At 46.2% G+C, this 20,750-nt stretch overlaps 2 protein-coding genes across 2 annotated transcripts; both read left to right on the plus strand.

Annotated features, from left to right (window-relative positions):
• The first annotated feature begins 1,245 nt into the window (after positions 1-1,245).
• Positions 1,246-7,074, plus strand: LOC115674413 (vacuolar-processing enzyme-like). Its single transcript, XM_030596804.2, has 9 exons — positions 1,246-1,493; positions 2,794-2,958; positions 3,068-3,224; positions 3,408-3,493; positions 3,580-3,779; positions 4,990-5,038; positions 5,326-5,535; positions 6,090-6,296; positions 6,518-7,074. Exons 1-9 carry the CDS (start codon positions 1,266-1,268, stop codon positions 6,698-6,700), a joined length of 1,485 nt encoding a protein of 494 aa, XP_030452664.1. The 5' UTR covers positions 1,246-1,265; the 3' UTR covers positions 6,701-7,074.
• Positions 7,075-10,878: 3,804 nt separating this feature from the next.
• Positions 10,879-17,581, plus strand: LOC115674351 (uncharacterized). The gene is made up of 7 exons (XM_030596719.2): positions 10,879-11,005; positions 11,157-11,593; positions 11,690-11,788; positions 12,791-13,220; positions 15,227-15,650; positions 16,902-16,979; positions 17,340-17,581. The coding sequence occupies exons 4-7, from the start codon at positions 12,811-12,813 to the stop codon at positions 17,388-17,390; spliced, it is 963 nt and encodes a 320-aa protein (XP_030452579.1). The 5' UTR covers positions 10,879-11,005; positions 11,157-11,593; positions 11,690-11,788; positions 12,791-12,810; the 3' UTR covers positions 17,391-17,581.
• Positions 17,582-20,750: the final 3,169 nt, after the last annotated feature.

Consider the following 20,750-nt stretch of genomic DNA (forward strand, 5'->3'; position numbering starts at 1 on the left):
CGAACCAATATGCAACGCAATTCTCGCGTCACTCCGAACCGAGACATGTGAGTGCTCATTTCGTCTTGCTAATCCTCGTGTCACGATGAGCCAATTGATTTCGCGTCGAACGTCATTATCGTACCTCCGGTGGCTTAGCTTAAGAAAAGGAGGAGTAGAAGGGACAAGCGAAGAGGAGTGGTCCGAGGGGCAACCTCCTTTTGTATTCACGCAATTCGTCTTCTGCTCAATAATTGTTCTGTGTTTTCGAAGATTTCACATCAACCTCGGTTGAGGACGTCTTTGTTTGTGTACCAATGAAGCCAATCGATTGAAGCAAATCAGAGAAAGGAATCTTTCCTTGGTCTTTTTAGTTTGGTTTCCTTTGAAGATTCCCCCCCCCCCCCCTATTTCCACACGATCATCTGCTCCAAAAGAAGACTGAAAAAGTCCCCCCCGTTACCATCCTACAAAATCTGTCTAGGTTCAACGATCCGATCTATGATCGTTTGTATCGAATAGCTCAATACAAATGGCGAGACACCGAGACCCGAGACTTATTTAGATTCAAGATACAATTCGCCTCGCTAAACCGTATCGGCGTTGAAAATTATCGAGTGCTGATTACTAACATGTAGAGAAAATGAATCCGGAAAATCAAGAATTCAAACAAAATCAAAAATACGTGCATCACGAAATTTAAATTGAGCGTGAATCGAAAAGTAAAGATCAACCTAGGCGCGTCCCGAGTTAGATCGGTTCGATATATTTTTGATAAAGCATAATTACTCCAAGGTGATCTTTTTCGGATATAGTTTCAATGTTGTGGCGGGGGCAGGACTTTCATCAATTGGTCAAGTGGTTACAGATGCACACCACCTGTCAGTCCCCGAACTAACTTTCTCTCTCGCGCGGAAATGGTTCCCCGTCGAGCCAGAGATCCGCGGGCGGGGGGCGGGGAATCATCCCGTGCGGCGCACCCTCCCCGCTTAGGGAACTGCGCCCCCGCCGCTCGTCCCATCCGGACCGTCCATTCGGTTCCCCATCGACGAATGGACAGAAAGTGACCCCGCCCCCGCCGTCCAAAACTCCCTTGACCTGGGCCCCCCTTACAGACCCAATCGCAGTCGTCGATGCGACAAACGATCGATGAAAATCCCACCAATCACCGTTCGCCACTTTATCCAATCCCATACTCCCTCTCTCTCTCTCTCTCTCTCTCTCTCTAATATAACCTTCGGCTCTACGGCATCGGGAGCAAGCTGCAGAGCCACCGTAGAGCCACCATGATCCGCCTCGCCTCCGCCCCCGCCGCCGCGCTCCTCCTCCTCCTCCTGCTCTCCTCCGTCCTCGCCGCCGCCGCCGCCCGCGACGTCCCCGGCGGGAACGTCATCAAGCTGCCGTCCGACGCCTCGAGCTTCCTCCGCGCCGGCGGGGGCGGGGACGACTCCGTCGGGACCAGGTGGGCGGTCCTGATCGCCGGATCCAACGGTTACTGGAACTACCGCCACCAGGTGATTCTCCCGGATTGCTGGTTCGCAGCTCGAATCGGCGACGCCCTTCCCCTTTCTGTGTCGGCTTAATTTAAACGAGTGTGATCGCGCATTTGACTTGATTTGCAGCTAGAATCGCGAGGTTCTGAGATGATAAAGTTTCCTTTGCGGTGTTCTTTTCTTTTCGTGTAAATTTTTTGTGTATGATCTTGTGAGGAGCGATTTCGAGGCCATCTGCAACTTAAAGGTCCAATCTTGTAGCTGCTACTTACATAATGGAGTTTCCTTCTCGGGATGATAAGCACTGGAATAGACCCAATTTCAACCATTTGTGTTTGATGGTTTCCGAATCACCGCCTAGCGAAGACCTTGTTCTTAAGTTCCTTTCCGGTGTGTTCCGATTTCAGGACTCCGGAATTTGGATCGCAAGCAAAAACTTACCCGTTTGCTGTTGTAGTGGTAACTCTAGCGAATCGAATTATGACTCGAATAGAAAGTGTCGTGGTCCATTTATGTGTATCTTCGGCTGCGACTGCTGGTAAATCTCTGCAGTCCGTATGGATATTACTTGGACTCTTGCTATTTTTGGGGGCCAGGAGGGGAATATTCAACGACAGTGCTTTGTGCAACTTAGCTGATTGATGCTGCTAAAACAATTACGTATCGGCTATTTCCTCATGGATTTCCTTGCTCTGTCCTTACTGGTGTAATACTAATTGCTCATATTGGTTCAGTTTGCACGTAGGCATTTGAATTTGCTGGATGCGGTGTTTGAGAGTATGAATTTGCATGCGAACGAGAAAGATTTTTCTAGTGGAAGAGAATATAATAGAAAAGAAAGGAAGTTAGATTTTCATATCTGATTTGCTAGCTAAGAGTGAGTGAAGTAGAAGTGATATAGTATTATCTGACCCACAACGTTTGTGATTTATAAGTGAGTCTTTTAAGCTTTAACAGTGATATGTTTCTGTTTCTTTCCTTTCTTTATACTTTCATGGGCCAATAAAGATAGTCCCAAAGAAGATACTAGTTTAGTTTCCTTTCATATCAATCGTTCTTTATGAGAGTTAAAACGAAGGAGATGATTTTCCAAATAGTCTCCTTTCATGTCTTTTTAATATTCTTGTACCCTCAAATTGAAATATCTTCAACAATTAAAAAGGAATAGAGTGCTTTACCTTCTGGGTAACAGCCAATTTTTTTTATAATGTCATCAGAAACAAGTTCGGATTCCTTTCTGCCTTTGCTTGTCTCATTTGTCCTGCTTTGGAATTTTTTACAGTTGTTGATGATATGCGCTATTTGTGCATTTTCCTTTCAGGCCGATGTTTGCCATGCATATCAGCTCTTGAAGAAAGGAGGGCTGAAGGATGAAAATATCGTTGTTTTTATGTATGATGACATTGCAGACAATGAAGAGAACCCCAGGACTGGAATTGTTATTAACAGTCCAGAGGGAGATGATGTTTATGAAGGAGTTCCAAAGGTCTGTTTTCAAATGCTTAGTCACTAGTTTCGGATGAAAATTGTTCTCTGGATTTGTCAAAAGGTCTGTTTTCAAATGTTTAAATCACTAGTTACTTTTCTGGTGGCAGGATTACACTGGAGAGGATGTTAACGTCAACAACTTTTTGTCTGTTCTCCTTGGAAACAAGACTGCTCTCACAGGAGGCAGCGGGAAGGTTGTGGATAGTGGTCCGGATGATACTATCTTCATCTACTATACTGATCATGGTGGCCCTGGTGTGCTTGGTTAGTACTCAATAGTACCTCAAGATGACCTCCATTTGTTGTAGATTGTCTTTTTTTTGTGTTTATATGGCACATGTTGAGCTGAACTGAGATATTTGTACTAAAGTTATAGAAGTTGGATTGGGTTCCATATCTCATTTGCACCCCTTTCCATATCTCACGATTGACATTGATGTTTAACAGGAATGCCCACCAGCCCTTTCCTATATGCTGATGATCTGATAGATGTCTTGATAAAGAAGCACGCGTCTGGGACCTATAAAAGCTTGGTAATTTTAAGTTCACTAGAGCAGTTTGCTTCATGAATGACGTCGTCTAAACTTTTCATTCTGTTCCCTTTGTGTTATAAACACAGGTATTTTACCTTGAAGCTTGTGAATCGGGAAGTATTTTTGAGGGCCTTCTTCCAGAAGGTTTGAACATATATGCGACAACAGCAGCTAATGCAGAAGAGAGCAGTTGGGGCACCTATTGCCCTGGAGAGTATCCTAGCCCTCCAGTAGAATATGAGACATGTCTTGGTGACTTGTATAGTGTTGCCTGGATGGAAGACAGGTAATCTCAAATCCTTATTTTCTCATTCATGCCTTTGGATGAGAAACACGTACCATTTGGACTCTATTCTTTCAAGATTAGGAGTCACTGTTTCAATGACGACTTTTTCTGCAATTTGAGACCGATAATTTATCTTGCGGTGTACCATGGGCAACCCTTAGTACATTAATTGGATTGCGGCAATGTGTATAATTATGGTCTATGTATTTCCAGTTGTTTAAATTTTATCAAAGGATCTGGATTTGGAATGTTTGTCTTGCAAATCGAGAATAAAGGAATCAAAAGCACAGTTGAAAAGCCATGATTGGGTCCATTTTTCATTGTTTTATTGTGAAGATCGAAAGAAAGATCGGAGATTTTTTTTATCAGCACATTCTCCTTTTATATGATTTTGAAAATGTAGACAACAAATATTATTGGCTAAAGAGGCAGTCCATTATGCACTATTTCCTTGACTTGATGCTTGGTAATAAATATATATTTTAGTTGCCAATTATATACTATTAAGATCTTTCTACATTTTCTGGTGTTGGCCTTTGGCTAATATAAGTAATCCTTTGAATATTCGGGTTGCTTGTTTTTGAAGGACTCATTTATTGTTTACCTTTATGCCTGTGTGCTCTTATCTGAATAGTAAGTTTTTCCCCTATTTAGACTTTTAGGGCTTGCTGATTGGTACCTTCTTTCCATGAGTATATAGTTATCTACTGATCTAATTTCTTAATAAGTACTGCATAATTTATTATTGAAATATTTTTAGCTTATATGGACTTCAAGGTAGCTTTTTTATTTTTATTTTTAAGCATGAACTTTGGTGTACGTGCATCAAAAAGCATTTCCATTGTAGATAGCTAATCTGTCGGCAATTTAGAATCTTGAAGATCCAATGTTTGCAAATTTAGATAGCTGAAAACAAATAAAGGAGAGAAGAGGGATGACATGATTTTCACAGTATCAGATGGAACTTGACTGAATATTTCTTATATTGCAACTCTGGATGTGTATATCAAATTCATGCTCAATGTGATTCCAGGTTTCTTGTACTAGGTTTTTTTTTGTTGAATTTCTTGTACTAGTTTACGAGCCTCATTTCCCTTGTAATGGTTGGATCAGGTTTGTATGTTTTGATCGGCTCTTAAGAAATCAAAGCTTATGTTTCACTATTATTAAGCTAAGCGTAATTTCTTTTTGTTTATGTCTTTGTGAACAGCGAGGTGCATAACCTGCGAACCGAGACTCTGCACCAGCAATACCAACTGGTAAAGCCATTGCTACCCTCATTGTATTGAGCAATTAGGAAGAAAGTAATATTTATTCTACTTTTCATATTTGAGAAAATTTGCTTTCATCAGGCAACTGAGTTCGCAAGTGTTTTTAGCAAGGGAGTAAATTTTGTAGTGCATTTCTTGGTTAAGTATTCATACAGTGCGAGCACATGGAAGAAGTTACTTCGTACTGTTGCCTGGACTGCTTAAGTTGCTCTTCACTTTCTCTCTGTTCTTCTTCTTCTCGTCCTTATGATTTTTCTTTGTGCTGGCATATGTAGGTGAAAAAGAGGACATCAAATGACAACTCGGCTTACGGTTCCCACGTCATGCAATATGGTGATATAGGGTTAAGTAAGGAAGATCTCTTCCTGTACATGGGCACAAATCCTGAAAATGAGAACTCTTCTTTCGTGGATGACAACTCACTGAGGCCTCCTCGGAAAGCTGTTAACCAGCGGGATGCCGATCTGCTCCATTTCTGGGACAAGGTTTCTCTCTCCCTTCATCATGTTTGAGGCTGCATGCTTTAGATTTTAGTCATAGCACAGCCAGATGCTAGATGTTTTAAGGATAGACTTCTTGATGGTTTTGTCACATGCAGCTGTCTGGTCAATTGCAGCCTCTCTTGGATAGTTTCCCTAACGAGAATCACAGGATCAATTGAATGTAGAGCTTCTAAAAGGGATGACTATAGCATTTGAAAGAAACTTGAGGGGTGGTCTGGCAAAAATGAGAACTGTAGAACCGTGGGTCTATCAATGGAATTCTGATAATGGAAGGTCCTTCAATTGGCATATTACTTTGCTGAAAGTGTTAGTAGAAGTAAAAGGACTTCCTTAACTAGAAAAACCAAACTGTTCAGCCATCAGCTTTGACCTTTGGCATAAAAGTAGGTGAATAATTTTGTCTCTTCCTTTCAACTCATCTTCTCATTCTTCTTTCACTAAATAAAGAAGAAATTTGGTATTGTCTATTGCCCTCACATCACAGTTGTATGAGCCTTGTGTAACCAAATCTGATTATGCGTCCGCCTTTGTTTCAGTTCCGTAAAGCTCCTGAGGGCTCTTCTAGGAAACTTGATGCGCAGAAGCAATTTTTTGAGGCAATGTCACATCGGATGCATATAGATCACAGTGTGAAACTCATTGGAAAGCTCTTGTTTGGAATTAAAAAGGGTCCGGAGGTGCTGAATGCTGTTCGACCTGCAGGACAACCTCTTGTTGATGACTGGGCTTGCCTGAAAAACCTGGTAATTATTCCCTCATGACCTCTCAACTAACACATGTTTGATATATGTCCATGATGCTGAGATTGGCATTGCCATCGATAACCTTTTACAATGTCAATGTGATTTGTTGCTTATATTATTGATCTTAATTCTTACACAATGGGGGAAGGGGCTTTTTTGACCCAACGAGTGGGTATTCTTTGCAGTCTTGAAATGTGTGATGATGCCGATGCTTAATGCAGGTGAGAACATTCGAAACTCATTGCGGATCTCTCTCTCAATATGGGATGAAACACATGCGCTCCTTCGCTAACTTGTGCAATGCTGGAATCCGGACCAAGCAAATGACGGAGGCATCAGGCCAAGCTTGTGCTCACATTCCGTCTGGTCCCTGGAGCTCTCTCAGCGGGGGATTCAGTGCATGAGTGAAGTGGGAATCATTCCACACAAGGGACCCCGCTTGCCATGCTTAAATCTGCTGCAGATTTATAGTCCTACTGTATATCTTGAATGGGTTGTTTCTGTGATTGCTTCGCTGTGAATATGACTCGGAAGCACGTATCTCGACTTGCTTGTCACATAAACATGCTTTGAATGTAGGACAAATATCGCGCCTGATTCACGCGATATGAACTACCGCGGCCCTGCGTGGACTAATGACACAGACGGGCGATACGATTGGGGAAAAGAAAGCTTGGTAGTTTGTGTAATAATCTATGGTGCATGTGGGTTGAACAATTATAGTCAAATGCTCTCAGCCTGAATCTAGTAATTGAAAGTGGTATACATTTGTCTGTAAGATGCGGTTGTGACCCTTTGTTGCCTAGTCAATACTCAATCCCGATTCTTAAGGATTTGCCGGGTGGTTGTCGTCTTCGCATGATGTTGCACCACATGGAATTTCGTGTTTTTAAGTCTTTGTAATAGGGCGGAAAACGGGAGCCACGCACTCACTTACCCTCCCTAGATCTTGCTCTTTCTCTCGTGGAATATATGAATTTTGCCTCGTTAGGTGAGTGGTTTTGCCTAATGTGCATTTATTGTGTCTTGAGTGTCCGGACATTGGAGATGTGTTCGTGAACGTCGACGTTGTAAAGTTGTCCTTGACTCGGGAAAAGGTGTACCCGCGTGCCAGGATCGGCCAGGATTTGATCTGTTTACCTATTAGTTTAAAAAGGGTGGGAAGTAATATTTTATATACCGTTCTCTTCACGTTATAGTAGGAAATCGGTTTGATAGGTAATTACTTAATTTCTCCATGGTTTCTTAAGGGCCCCTTCGAGAAGCAACCGCAATTCTGATTTCTCGACCACACGGCCGTGCAAGCGTTATAATCCTCTTTCTGTGAAAGGGTTTTCTCAAAAATTATTTGGACGCGTCGTTCTTTGTAACAGTGATGGTAACTAGGGATGCTCACCATGGAGTCTTAGGTTACCGTTTAACTACATAGGTTATTGCCTCGGGAAGTGGAGAGTAAAACCTTTTCGGGCTCTCTCCTACACGTCTTGTTTAATGTCCCGGCGGCCGGTTCTCATCAATTAGCCCCCCTGTTCTCCTCATTTGTTTGTCTTCCCTGGGAAGAAAATTACCCCTGTATGCTTTATATCCTGAGGATTTGGATGAAACTTTTTAAGGACATGCTTAGGTGCAAAAGGTAATTACATAATTTTGCGAAGGGTTCTTAAGGGACCTTGGAGAAGGAACCGTGCTTATGATTTCTCGATCACGTGGGCGTGCAAACATTATAACCCTCTTTCCATATAAGGGTTTCCTCGAAAACCATTCGGATGGGTTGTCCTTTGGATTGAGTAAGAAATCTATTGATCTAAGGCGAAAAAAGAAGAAGCATCGACTAGCTCTTGTGGGTCAAATTTTTAATCTTCTAGGCCTATAGTAGCGTCTCGTTTGTGTATTTTCTTGAGAGTGCCCTTAGATTTGATTTGAGCTGCGATAGAGAAAAGAACATGGAAAGGGTACCCAAAACAAGATATCGTATATTGATAGATGTGATTAAAACTAGACATAACGGATGTGTCACGCAATTGATTGTTTTTTAGAAGTTACGATTACGTCATCGTATGTCCCCCGTACATTTCCTGCATAGAAGCATGAAAGATTGTATCACTAGCTAAGGTTGAAACCTGCTTTAGTACAATACAATATTGCCGCCAATGTTCCACAAAGTCATATAGTTTCTTAAAGGAAAACAGACGCCCTAACGTAAATCTAATCCTCAGATGGCTCGAGCTGGGCATTGCGTGCAAGCTCTCTTCATTTTTCACACAATTCTGTGTTACGACATAAGGGGATTTGACATTTCCGATTTATTAAGGAGCGTCCCGAATAACTTATTAATCATACCAATCAAACGGGGGCATGATTTTAATTTTCTATGCACTAATTACGCATAATGCAGAAAAAAAAAAAATCAAACCTCGAAGATATCAAACTTTTGTTTTTTCTGATTTAGGTTTTCATTTACCAAAATTTGCACGATTTTGTTGAAAGACCGATCCCCCCCCCCCCGCCCCCGCCCCCGCCCCCCAAACAGTCAAATAAAGTAGCCAGCGAACGGCTCTTTGTCGCCTCTGGACCGTTGATTTACTCGACCCCAGCTTTGGATCGAACGGCTCAAGCCCCACGCCAGGCAACCACCCAGCAGGAAGCAGCCAGAACAGAAGAGCCGCTCACACGGTAGTTCGTGTCCGAGTACATACACGCGAGGGAGCCCCCCTAGTATGCAGGCGCTATGCAGTGGCGAGGTCAGACCGAGGGATCCTCTTCCTCTGAGTGCACGGAAATCCGTGCACCCCCCATCTATAATAACAATTTCCCCTCCGGTCTTATAAAAAAAGAAAAATGACACAAACAGAACTTTGACTTAATATGTATCGTAATAATTGGACTTATAATTTATTCAATATGGACTCTGAATTTTGATACAGTGTACTATGTGATCCTTGAGCTTTTCATTTGTTTAATATCGTTAATAAATTTTTGATGTATATTCAATGTAGTCCTTCTACCTTGAACATTTTCATATTGTCCATGGACTACATTGAGTATCTACTGAAAATTTAGGAACCCACATTGAACAAAATTAAAAGTTCGGAGATCACAGCTGCATTGAATAAATAAAAAAATTTAGGAATCACATTACACGTCGAGTCAAAATTCAGAAGTTATTCGTGTCATTGTTCCTGTTAAAAAAATATGGAATTCATAATCCAAAACTTAATTTGGGGGACTTAGTTGCGATCCCCAATTTGAGCTTTACATCAATCATTTCATTAATGACGGGACACATCTCCTATTCTTCATGTTCAATGATTTATAATATCAGAAAATAAAATTAAAAGATCTTTCGTTTAAGATGCTTCCGACTAAATAAGGTATATGCATTCGACCCCGTTTAATCGCGATTTTTCTTAACAGCATTCCACGGGGCAGAAAAGGTTTTGATCTGGAGGGAGAAATCGCCCCCGTTCCGCTTAGAACAGAATCGATTGTAATTGGCTCGTTCGACCGAAATCCTTTTAAAGGCGATTGATCCAGAATAATCAAAAAATTCATCCATGTCTTTTGTTCGTCGCTGAAAATCGAGCAACGTTCTAAGTAATCGCAATCCTAACGAGCTCACGAGCCTCGTATCGGGGTCGAACCGCTTAGGCCCGGCCGTTCGTCCCGTTTCGTTGCTGCGGGACTCGTTCAAGGCCCTCCGTCGAGAGATGTAACTTTCGAAATAAACGGAACCGATCAGATGACGACGGGCGAGCGAAAGAAACCGAACGAGACAAGTTCAAGATAAAAAAAAAAGATGATTTTTTTTTTTTGTGGACATGCCTGACAAAATTTCAAAAAAGGAAAAAGGAGAAAGTAAATGCTCGGTTGGAATTTTCACACGAGAGCATTCAAGCCCTAACGTTTTAACGGCGTTAAGCGGAGGAAGATTCCGTTAAGACCCCCCCACCCCGCCCCAAACGCCGTAACCCGAGTGGCCAGCAAAGGGGCCAAAATGAAATTACAAAAGAACGGAGGACCCGGCCGAAACACGGGGACCGGCGATGCAAAAAACGGGGCTCTCCAAGGGGGGAGGGCGGAAAACGGATCTCCACCGTCCGATGCGACGTCGACGGCCAGGATCCCCTCGGAGGGGGTGGGAGGGAACGGTTGATGCGCGACGGAGGGCGTTGGGCCTTACGGGTATAAAGCTTTGCGTTTTTTATCGTCACACACACAAACCGAGAGAGCAAGAGAGAGAGAGAGAGAGAGAGAGAAAGCAAGAGAGAGAGAGAGAGTGTGTATTTTCTCTGCGAATTTTCCCTGCGAATTTTCTCTCGCTTTCTCGCCCGTTTCCCGAGAAACCGCGGGTGGCTTCTTCTCCGCCGGAGGGGAATGTCGAGGATCTCCTGAATCCCGGCTCGGAGGGGAGCGCCGGAGAGAGCGCGCGCGAGAGAGGTTCGCCACTGAATTCCGGCGATTGGACGGGAATTCCTTGCCTCGGGGAGGCTCTATGACGGTTTCTGACTCGGTTCATTTCTGGCGCTGTTGCAGGCGTTCGCTCGGACGCCGGGCGAGATTCGCAGGCAGGCAGGCAGGCGGGCGAGAGGAGGAGGTGGAGGAGGAGGAGGAGGAGGAGGGAGCGTGCCGGAGCGCGCGAGAGTCGGGCTCGGTCCCGAGTTTCGAGTCTCCAGTTTCCTCCGAGACCGATTGCGGGGAGGAGAGGCTCGGTGAGTTCTTCGCGCTCCCCGGAGGCGGACGCGATTCGCGGCGGGAGGGTCTCCGCGGTCGATCTCCGCCGAGGCTCTCGCCTTGGTGGTTTTGTCTTTCTGTAGCTTCCTTAATTTCGACCGTCTCGTGTTCTGATTCTTCGCGTCGCAGGTGCATTTCCGGCGTCCTTCGAGCGGTTTCCCCGGTAGAGATTTCGGAGCGAGTTAACCCCCCCCACCCCGATCGGTCGACGCGGGAGGAACTGTTCTCCCCTCTGCGTAGATCAGCTCTTCCCGGAATCGTAATCGGAAACCGGAAATCCGTTCATGAGAGTCGGCGATTTCCGGCTTCTGGAATGTCGTGACTTCGGATGAATATCCCTGTGGCTCGGCCGCGATTTCCAGTCGCGAGGAAGCATGCCTTTGGACAATCGGACGCGCCTGTAATTCCGTGAATCTAACTAATATATGGTGCCATAACGATAATCGATTTGAGGAAATTTGACTAATCCGGAGCTGAAATCGGGTGGAGGTAGCTGGAGAATTGGTTCTCTCCGGTCTCGCGGGTGGAAGAAGCCGACGGGTACTGTCGAATCGGAGCGGAAGAAGGTGAGTTCCGTGCTCTGTTTTGTTTTTCAGTGGGGTTCTCTTGGGTTTTGATTTGCGAAGAGCTCTAATTCCTGCGTCTCTTCGTGTAATTTGCAGTCTTGTGACCGAATCGGAGCGCTATCTCGGATTCGAATCGGAGGTCGGTGGTCGACGAAGCAAAAAGGCTTTTTCAGCTTCGGAGTTGGACTTTCCCCGGTAATGCGACAAATCTTCATCGGAATTCCTTCGTCGTCTGCGTCTTTCCTCCTTTCTCGGTGGCCGTCGAGCATGGATGTGCATTTGCTCTCGAGAAAGAGCTGATTTTACGAAATCTTTTGGCGATGTGCCATTTCTGAGACTGGAGTTTTCTGGAATTACTTCGTTTCTTTTGAGAACTTTCTTGTTTTGAATCGAGCTTTTCCGGGTCTGTTTCTGCTTTCTCTCTCTCTCTCTGGTGTCTTCTGCGCCTCATCTCTTCTTGATGTCCTGCTGGTGGATCTTCAATATGTTTGAATTTGACGAACTCTCCTTTGTTGGCCTTGAAAGAGATTCTTCTTCTTTTGATTTCGAGCTCTGAGCAGATGAACATCTCATCTCAAATGAGCAATTTTTTTCCATCGATGGGTTCTGCTTACGTGGATTTTCTCTTCAGCGTCTTGGGTTCCTCTTCTTCTTTTCCTGCATTTTTCTTGAATTTTAACCAGAGCTGGTCAGAGATTTTCTTGTTCTCTTCCTCTCCCCTCTTTTCTTTTTCCTCTATATGCGAAGCCATTTGGTTTTTGTTACCATTGTTTTGGACGATTCCCGATTGAAAGTTCTAGCTCATATCCACCGCTTTGCTTGCTTGCTCTTGAATCTCATGGCGGTTTTCTTCTGGATGAGCTCCGGGACTTTTCTTTATTTCAATCGATGAGTATCCGATCTCTTGTTTTCGTCATCTATGTTTTCGGTGATGGGGGGAGCCAATCAGTCTTTCCAGTCTTCGAGCCTTTGAGTGGTTTCCTTTTGCTTTTCTTTGTTTTGGCTTCTCTGGGTTTGGGTGAAATCTTTCGTTTCTGGTTCTGGATAAGTTGCAGAAGAGCTATTCAACTTTGGAGGGAGTTTAACCGTAGTTAAGTTAGCGAGAATTTCTTTGGTCCCTTTTCAAATTTTCTCTTTTTTTTCGTGAAATATTTTCGGTGGTTTTTCCGCTGAGACTTTTTCGGGGGGAATGGACAGGGATAAATACGTAAAAGAAGATGGATAAGGACGCGCAGAGGGCCAACAATAATGGCATCTCCGCCAATTCCAACGGCAGGGCCGCCGATGGGGGGTTGCTGCTTAGATCGACCCCCCCGGAGACCACGAGGCAGACGACGGCGACGGCCGGAGCGGCGGCGGCGGCGGCGGCGACGACGTCCGATTTCGTGCTGCAGTGGGGGAGTCGGAAGCGGCCCAGGTGCATGAAGGTGCAGGTCAAGGACGACGCGGCGGCGGCGGCGGTTCACAAGGCGGCGGGTCGGGCGGAGCGGCGGGTCATGAAAGGGGCCGACAAGGACTCGGCATCGGCCAATCCGACGGCCAACAATCACGCAAACGGGAATGTGTACTTGAATCTACGTCAACGCCCCTCCTCGCCTCCGTTCCCGCCACCTCAGCGCGTGCTCAGGTACCGCCGCCGTCCCCCCCTCTCTCTCTCTTTCTCCGTGCTGTGTTTCTATAATGGGATCGACGCTGTGGTGCACTGGGCTTCGTTCCTTTTTTTTCTTTTCCTTTCTTTTTTGGGGGGGGGGGGGGGGGGGTTCGGAAGTGGACATGGCGACACCACTCGGTAGTGGGAAGTGGGTACGATCCGAAGGTTAGGAGTTTTTTTTCTGTGAGTGGCGAGGGATGAGCAAGGAAGGATCTTTGAGATCTAATTCCGTCTTTAGAGGCCTCTTTTGTGATGGGTTAAAGGCAATGTTTTCTTGTCTTTCTATCCGTCCATTTTGAACGAGAGAGTAAAATTTGGGGGGGCTGCGGGTGTCGTTTAACACGGGCTTTTACTGTTTACGGACTGACCCGACATCCATCGCCACACGACGTGCAGTTTTTGGTCTCGAGAGAGAGAATCTATATATCGTTTCTTGAATGTGCATATGGCTACTGGGGGGGGGGGGGGGTGGGGGGCGTAAAAACAATGTGGGGAATGGCATTTTAGTCGATGTTTAAGATCCCAACATATTTTGGTGTGCAGATCTAACGTTTGATCTTTGATTGTGATTTTGTTTTTCTTTTCTTAGCACGAAATCTTTATGGAATCTTGATATGCTTGGCGTCTTCCCTTTACTTTTTCTTTCTTTTCATTTTTATTTTTATCGGGATGCATCGGAGATAAAAGAGAGGGATTTCTTTTTTTATTTTTAAGATCCCAACATGTAAGGGTCTGGATTTCAAGATAAAAACTGGGCCTGACTTTCTTGTGGCGTGGATGGGGGTCGCATGAGGCTCATACGGCACGTTTTTAGACTTTTCCACTTCCCAAAGCTTCAACTTCTTGCGTGCGAAATGGGTCTAAAGCTGGTGAGGTGTTTTGCGCTGGAAAAATGTTTTCTTTTTATCTCTTGGAGGGGGGTGGGGGGGCCTTCTTATCACGAGAGATCCAATATATTCATGGTGGTGTCGATATGACGACGACGACGATGATGATGATGGGGAGAGGCCAACCTTCATATCGAGTTCATCCCTTCTTTTTCACATGGCATTTCCATTTCCATTTCCATCTTCTTCCTCCTTCTTCCTTCTTCTTTTGACTTTTTCGTCGTTGGGCTGCGGGCTTTTTTTTTAAACATGGGGGGGGGGGGGGGGGGTATAGCGATGCCCGTCCGGGTACTCGGCGCACTAGATCGGAAGGGTTCCAGCTCTCCCGGCTACACGTGTCGAGCGCCTGTTTTTCCAAAACAAAGAAATTAAAAAAGGAGGAACCTGGTCATTCATGAGCGAGGGTTAGGAATCAGGTCCACTTTATCCCCTCCCGACTCTTCTTCACATGATCCTCCACGTAGCCCTTCCCCAAACCACCCCCCCGAAAAAGAAAGAAAAAGAGAGAGCCTCTCGTATTGAAGTATGCCCAAAACCCCCCAAAAAGTAAAAGAAAGGAAGGAAAAAAAAATGAAGAAGAACAAGCATTCTGTGTGCACGTAGACAGCTACAGAGAATCACAGCTCAGTCTCCACTCCCAAATATCTCCTTCCCGTTCAAGAGAGGAAAAGGGGAAATCTGAACGTTGCCGCAGTTCTTCAGATAAAGCAAAACACACATCCTCAAAAGTCGTCTCCTGCAACTAAAGGCCAAAATCGACACCCCACAGCCCCCCCCTTTGCTCCGATTCTCACGCAAAGCCCCTCGGGAGCCTGTCCCTCCCCCACCACCACCACCACCGCCACCACCGCAGACCGCCGATCTAAGATCGGACCCGAGGTCATTTCCGTAAATTTGGTAAATTGCCCAGATCGAAAAATGTTTTCTTTTTCGGGAAGGTTTAGATTTTTTTTTTTTTTTGACTTGGGTATGCTTTTTGGTGCGAGTGTGTTTTGGGTGTGTTTTGTTAATGCTTGTGTGTGTGTGTGTGTGTGTGGCCTTAGCGATCGTGCGTGGCTTTGTGATAAGTGGGGCGTTTCCGCTTGGTTTTTCCAGGAACTCGGAGAATTCGAGTGCGATGCGAGGCCAGAGCAACGGCGGTCTCAGGGGTTTCTCCTCGCCGGACAGGGGTGCGCACGATAAGAAAGGCACCAACCACCACCCCAACCCCCACCCCCACCCCCACCACAACAACAACAACAATCACCTTCACCATCTAAACAGCAACAGCAACAGCAACCACCACCACCACCACAATGAGAGCAACAACAAATCGGCCGCCTCGTCCGAGACCGCGCACGACAGCAAGAAGGGCGGGTCGTCGTCCGGGAGCGGGGACGCGGCGCCCCCCGTCTGGCCGCCCAAGTTCGTGATCGCCCTGACCAACAAGGAGAAGGAGGAGGACTTCATCATCTTCAAAGGGTCCAAGCTGCCTCAGAGACCCAAGAAGAGGGCCAAGATGATCCAGCGCACCGTCAATGTAAGATCCCCCCCGTCTCGTTCTCCGCCAATCCGTTTCTTCATAAAGAAAAGAGCAAAGCCCAAAAAAAAAAAAAGAATCTTTTGTCGATTTCGTCAAATCTTCGATCATTTCCGGTCGAACCCAGTTGAGAATTTAAAAATATCACGATCCGAAATTACTCGGTAAAAAAAAAATCACTAGCGGCGGCCTAATTGGTTGCTGAAATAAATCGAAAGATAATGTGGAAATTGGGGGTCGGTCATTTAATATTTTTTTTACTATAAGTTAATTTAAATGATCGAGGGGTGCGTGTGGTGGGACCGGAGATTTTATGCCTCGTGATTTTCAGGGTAATGGGTGGGGCCGGGGGGGGGGGGGGTTGTGGTGGGGCTCCCTGCTTTTTTCTTTTGGCCTTTTCCTTTGGCCGGAGAAAAAGAAAAGCAGCATTTTGTTGTCGTGGGGGGTGGTAGGAGGAAAGCGTGCGAGAGGACAAATCGAGTTGGGAAATGAGACGCGCACGCGTCGGTCGATGCGCGGGCGCGATGGCGGATCCTGGGTCGGGGCCCCGGTGTGGTTTGTCCAATGAGTGGGCAAAGGCTTCCGCCTTAAGTTTTGCGATTAGGTGTTCTTCTCTTTTGGTTGGGTCCGAGATAACTTTTTTTAGGTTTACTATGATAACAGTGATGATGATAGATAGATAGATAGATAGGGGATAGGTCCAAATTTGGAGTGGTTGGTGGTGGAGTGACTGGGCTGTGGTGGCCCGTCTCTGATCTTTTATAAAGCCAGGCTATCTACCTGCCGGCCCGGGTTCGCACGCTTCTGTGAATTGTGACCATCGTTCTTGAGCTTGAGCTTGAGCTTGGACTTGGGACTATAAAAGCAGGGAAATGGTGAGGATGGTGTTTGGAGCGCCGACTCCGCCATGGGTCTTGTGGATGTGGGGGAAAGACGTTCGAGATGTGTTGGGGGCGTCGTCGTCCTGTCCTTGCACGTTGGGCCCCTCAGGTTACTTCGAGGAAGGAGGAAGAACACCAGTATGAGTAGTCACGACTCCCCTAACCTCATTCCCTCGTGTTCGAGGGGTGTGTCCCTGTCCCCACGTCACGGTCCCTGAGCATAATTTACATGGTTTTTTGCCGATGCCTTCCCTTTTGTCTGGAGCGCTTTCATTTTTAGGTTTTGGGTCGACATATTAAATACCTTTATGATTTAACAAACCGAGGTTCTGTAAAATCTAAACGGGTCGGTGAATGTTTCCATGTGCAGCTGGTAAGCCCTGGGTCGTGGTTGTGCGACTTGACCCTAGAACGGTACGAGGTCCGGGAGAAGAAGATATCCAAGAAGGTACTTCGTTTGCTTAACTTGTTTATTTTAGATACGCATTCCTAGCGAGCACTATTTAATTACTGCATTCGAATTTTGAATCGAGAGTAAGGCCAAAGAAAAAAAAAAAAGGCGCCTCTCACAAACTCGCTAGAACTTTGGCCAAAACTAAATTAACCACAACGATAAAATGGCCGTGTTAATAACGAGATCACCTGAGGCACTTGTTAAATCTCAACTTATGTAGAATAGTTTGATCGTCAAAAGCGTTGATTACAGCCAGTGTATTAGGAAATATGTAAAGTCTCTTTAATTGGTTATTAGGCGCACCCGTTAAGGGGGCATTACTGATTTTTGTGTGTGTGCATGCTGATGATGCAGAGACCGAGAGGATTGAAGGCTATGGGCAACATGGACTCTGATTCCGAATGAAGAGTCGGGTTTGTGTAAGAGCTTCAGCGGAGATGGATGAGATTTTGAGAGCTCCTCTTTGTACACTCTCTGTCCGAAATCAACAAAAAAAGAAAGAAGAAAAAGTATGGGGAAAAAAGAAGATGAAAAAGGACTCTGTAAATCCGTCAGTTTTCACTCGGAGAAAGAATGAAGTGATTCATCTTTTCCACTATATGATCTCTCTCTCTCTCTCTCTCTCTCTCTCTCTCTCTCTCTCTCTCTTTCGTGCGCATATACTTCCTGCTTTCGAAGTTGCAACATATGTAAATGGCGATCACAGAGGATTGAAACGGTACGAAAGGGCGTTGTTGATGAGCAAGAGAAGAGGGGACTTTCCGAACCTTTTCTTGTCTTCGCATCTTTCCAAGAGTTGACGGTGCTTTCAAAATTTGTTCTCATTCGGTCTTTGTCCCTCCTTTTAAGAGACGTGGACACTTTGATGTTGAAAAACACACCAGATGCTCAAATTTGTGCGTACCATTCATCACGAAACCGAAGCCCTGATTCCCATATCAAAATCGTCCCTTCCCTTTCCCATCCTCAACCACCAACAGCTGCTGCTGCCGCTGCCGCCTGCCTGCATACACTACCAGCTCCGACACCTCTCTCTATTTCTGAAACACACATATAGGGTTGTATAGTTCATGGAGGAGACCTCTTCGGCCTCCGCCGTGCCTGGACGGAACCATGAAAAGAGAATCAACAAGTGCTCGCCCTTACCGTACATCTTAAGAGTTATGTTCTCACTCTCAAGGCATCGATTACACATAATATGAGTTAGATAATCATTTTTCCATGCTGGGTGTTTTGACTAGTGTTTCGGTAGCACGGAGCTTTACGACTTACGAGCAATTACGAGAGAGAGAGAGAGAGCTTTGCTTGGTGGGAGTTCGCGTGGCAGTGGGGTAAAGCTGCGGCAAAGTTGGCAACTGGGAGGGGGGAAAAAAGCTTTCGGGGTCCAGATTTTCTCTTTTTTGTTGGTGATCGACGTGTTGAACATCTTCAGGTGAACAGAGACGCCCGTGTCGATTGTGATTATGACCTATCATTAATTGCTGTATCGTACTCTCAAAGATGACTTCGGGAAGAGACCCCCTTCTCTTTTCGTTTAATCTTTTCATTGGATGAAAGATTTTACAATTGATTTCTTGTCAAGATAAAGAGCAACTCAAAGAACACGCCATAGAGAAAGCAACAGACATCAAATTCGAATGGTTACGTTTCCAAAGTGTTTCTTAACAGAGATTCGATCAAAAGTCAACTTAACAGAGATTGGGAGAATAATGTCATCCTATGTCGAAGCTTCCCCCTGTGCGTTGACCCCCTTCCTTCACGGGTTCATCTCCTCTACAAGCTTTCCCTTCCCTTCCCTTCCCTTCCAATCTCAGACCCTAACACCGTTCACCTACACTAAACATCGCCATTCGACGTCCCATGTACACCACGCAAATGACCATTCCCGGAAGCTACCTACCCCCATCATTCATCGAACTCCCCGGAAATTGACCAAAATCGACGATGGCGACGATCTACCGCCCTCTCGCCAAATCACCTGAAGGCAATTTACTCCAAAGCCCTCTCCTTTTCAATCCTTTAATCTAACGAATGCGATTCACGCTTGATAGTAGAGATTGACCCAAGCGTTCTAGGTGGCAAGAGGCAATCTGTAAAAGAATTTCTCCTTAGACCATGACCAAAACTTAAATATTAGTCTTCTTCTAATAATTGTGGACCCACCAAGTTTCATCGTGATGGCAGCGCGGGGCCAAAAGTCAAAACAAGAATTAATGTTCTGGGGTGGTGGTGGTGAATCAGCCAGGAGTTGGGGCGTCGCCACGTCAACTTCAACAGGGCGTCAGAGAGAATCATGATCATCGCCATCAAAGCTCGCAATTTCCTCCCCCCCAACAAAAGCTTTCGTCCATTCACGCTCCCCAGAAAAAGAATGGCGGAGGAGGAGGAGGAGGAGGAGAAGGAGGAGGTGGGGAAAAAGCCCAGGGAAACGACGTCGAACATGTACCCCGCGACCCCCTTTTCCACGGTCAAATTCTGGGAAAAGAAGGGAGGGACGCGAAAGAAGGGCCAAACGGAAAAGATGGTGGAATCGTGACTCGAACCAAGAGCCGAAAAAGCGCTCTTCTTCCCTTTTGTTGGGAGTCTGTTCAAACCGCAAATCACGGTCCGTCAAAATCCAGTTCAGTTCACACGGCGATCTCGAACCCAACAACATGAGAGCAGTAGTAAATTATTCGTACGACTCGATTTTGGGCCGTCCGACCAGCGTCGTCCGACGGTACGACCCCCCGCGCATGTGATCGAGCGGACCCCAGCACGCACGGCATTCACGACCACGACAAGACAAAGGACAAAAGATAGCTACCTACCTCCCACCGCATCATCACCACCACCACCACTACCCCCAAGTACCCATTGCGCCGATCGCCATTACTCACTCAGCCTTAATGATTAAAGATCGATCGTCATCATTGGCCCTTCTTAGCAAAGTTAAGAACAAGCCCCATTAGCGTCGATCCCACGCTCCAACGCACCCCACGAAGCGTCACTGTTCTTACCACCGCCTCAAACGTCGCGACATTGGGGGGCCATCGAACACCACGACAAGGAAGAAGAAGAAGAAGAAGAGGAGGAGTAGGAGGAGGGGATGTATAATGAAACGAATCTGTTATTTATATATAAAGAGAGATATATATGATGTAAACATCAGAGACTGTGCACCGACTCTCTAACTACGAAGACGACGAAGAAGAAGCAGCAGCAGCAGCAGCCACCCGACGGTATGTACTCAAACGTCTCCACAACCGGCAAGAAAACACACACAGAGGGAACAGAACTCGCGGATCCACCGCGGAAAAAAAATCGCCTAAGAAAAACCACACGACAAATATCATCCTTCTATGCCTAGTAATAGACCGCCGACAGCAGAAAGCCAAGAATCTCTTCTCCCCCCCCCCCCGCGGCCGCCGCCGCCGCATGGACAGGACGGCGCCGCTTCAGATCCTGAGCGCGGAACCGAAGACGAAGGCCGCGACGGCTGCTGCAACGGCGTAGAGGATCGACGGGGAGACGTCGCTCGCCGGGGAGGTGGGGCTCGGCGCCGGGGCGTCGACCTGGGCGGTCGCGGCGAGCGCCGTGAGGAGGGCGAGGGCGAGGGCCGCCACGGCCACGTTCGCGAGCTTCACGGCCGCCATTGCCACGATCTCTCGAGCTTTCGCAAGGGCGAGGAGGGGGGGAGGAGCTAGGGTTTTCCGGAGTGCAGAGCGTGAGCAGAGTGTGAGCAGAGCGACAAGATGGTGGAGCAGGGCGCGGTTATATACAGAA

Source organism: Syzygium oleosum, unplaced genomic scaffold (genome assembly GCF_021117445.2).
Source record: "Syzygium oleosum isolate NSW1041296 unplaced genomic scaffold, Sole_v2.1 Sole_v2.04, whole genome shotgun sequence".
NCBI lineage: Eukaryota > Viridiplantae > Streptophyta > Magnoliopsida > Myrtales > Myrtaceae > Syzygium > Syzygium oleosum.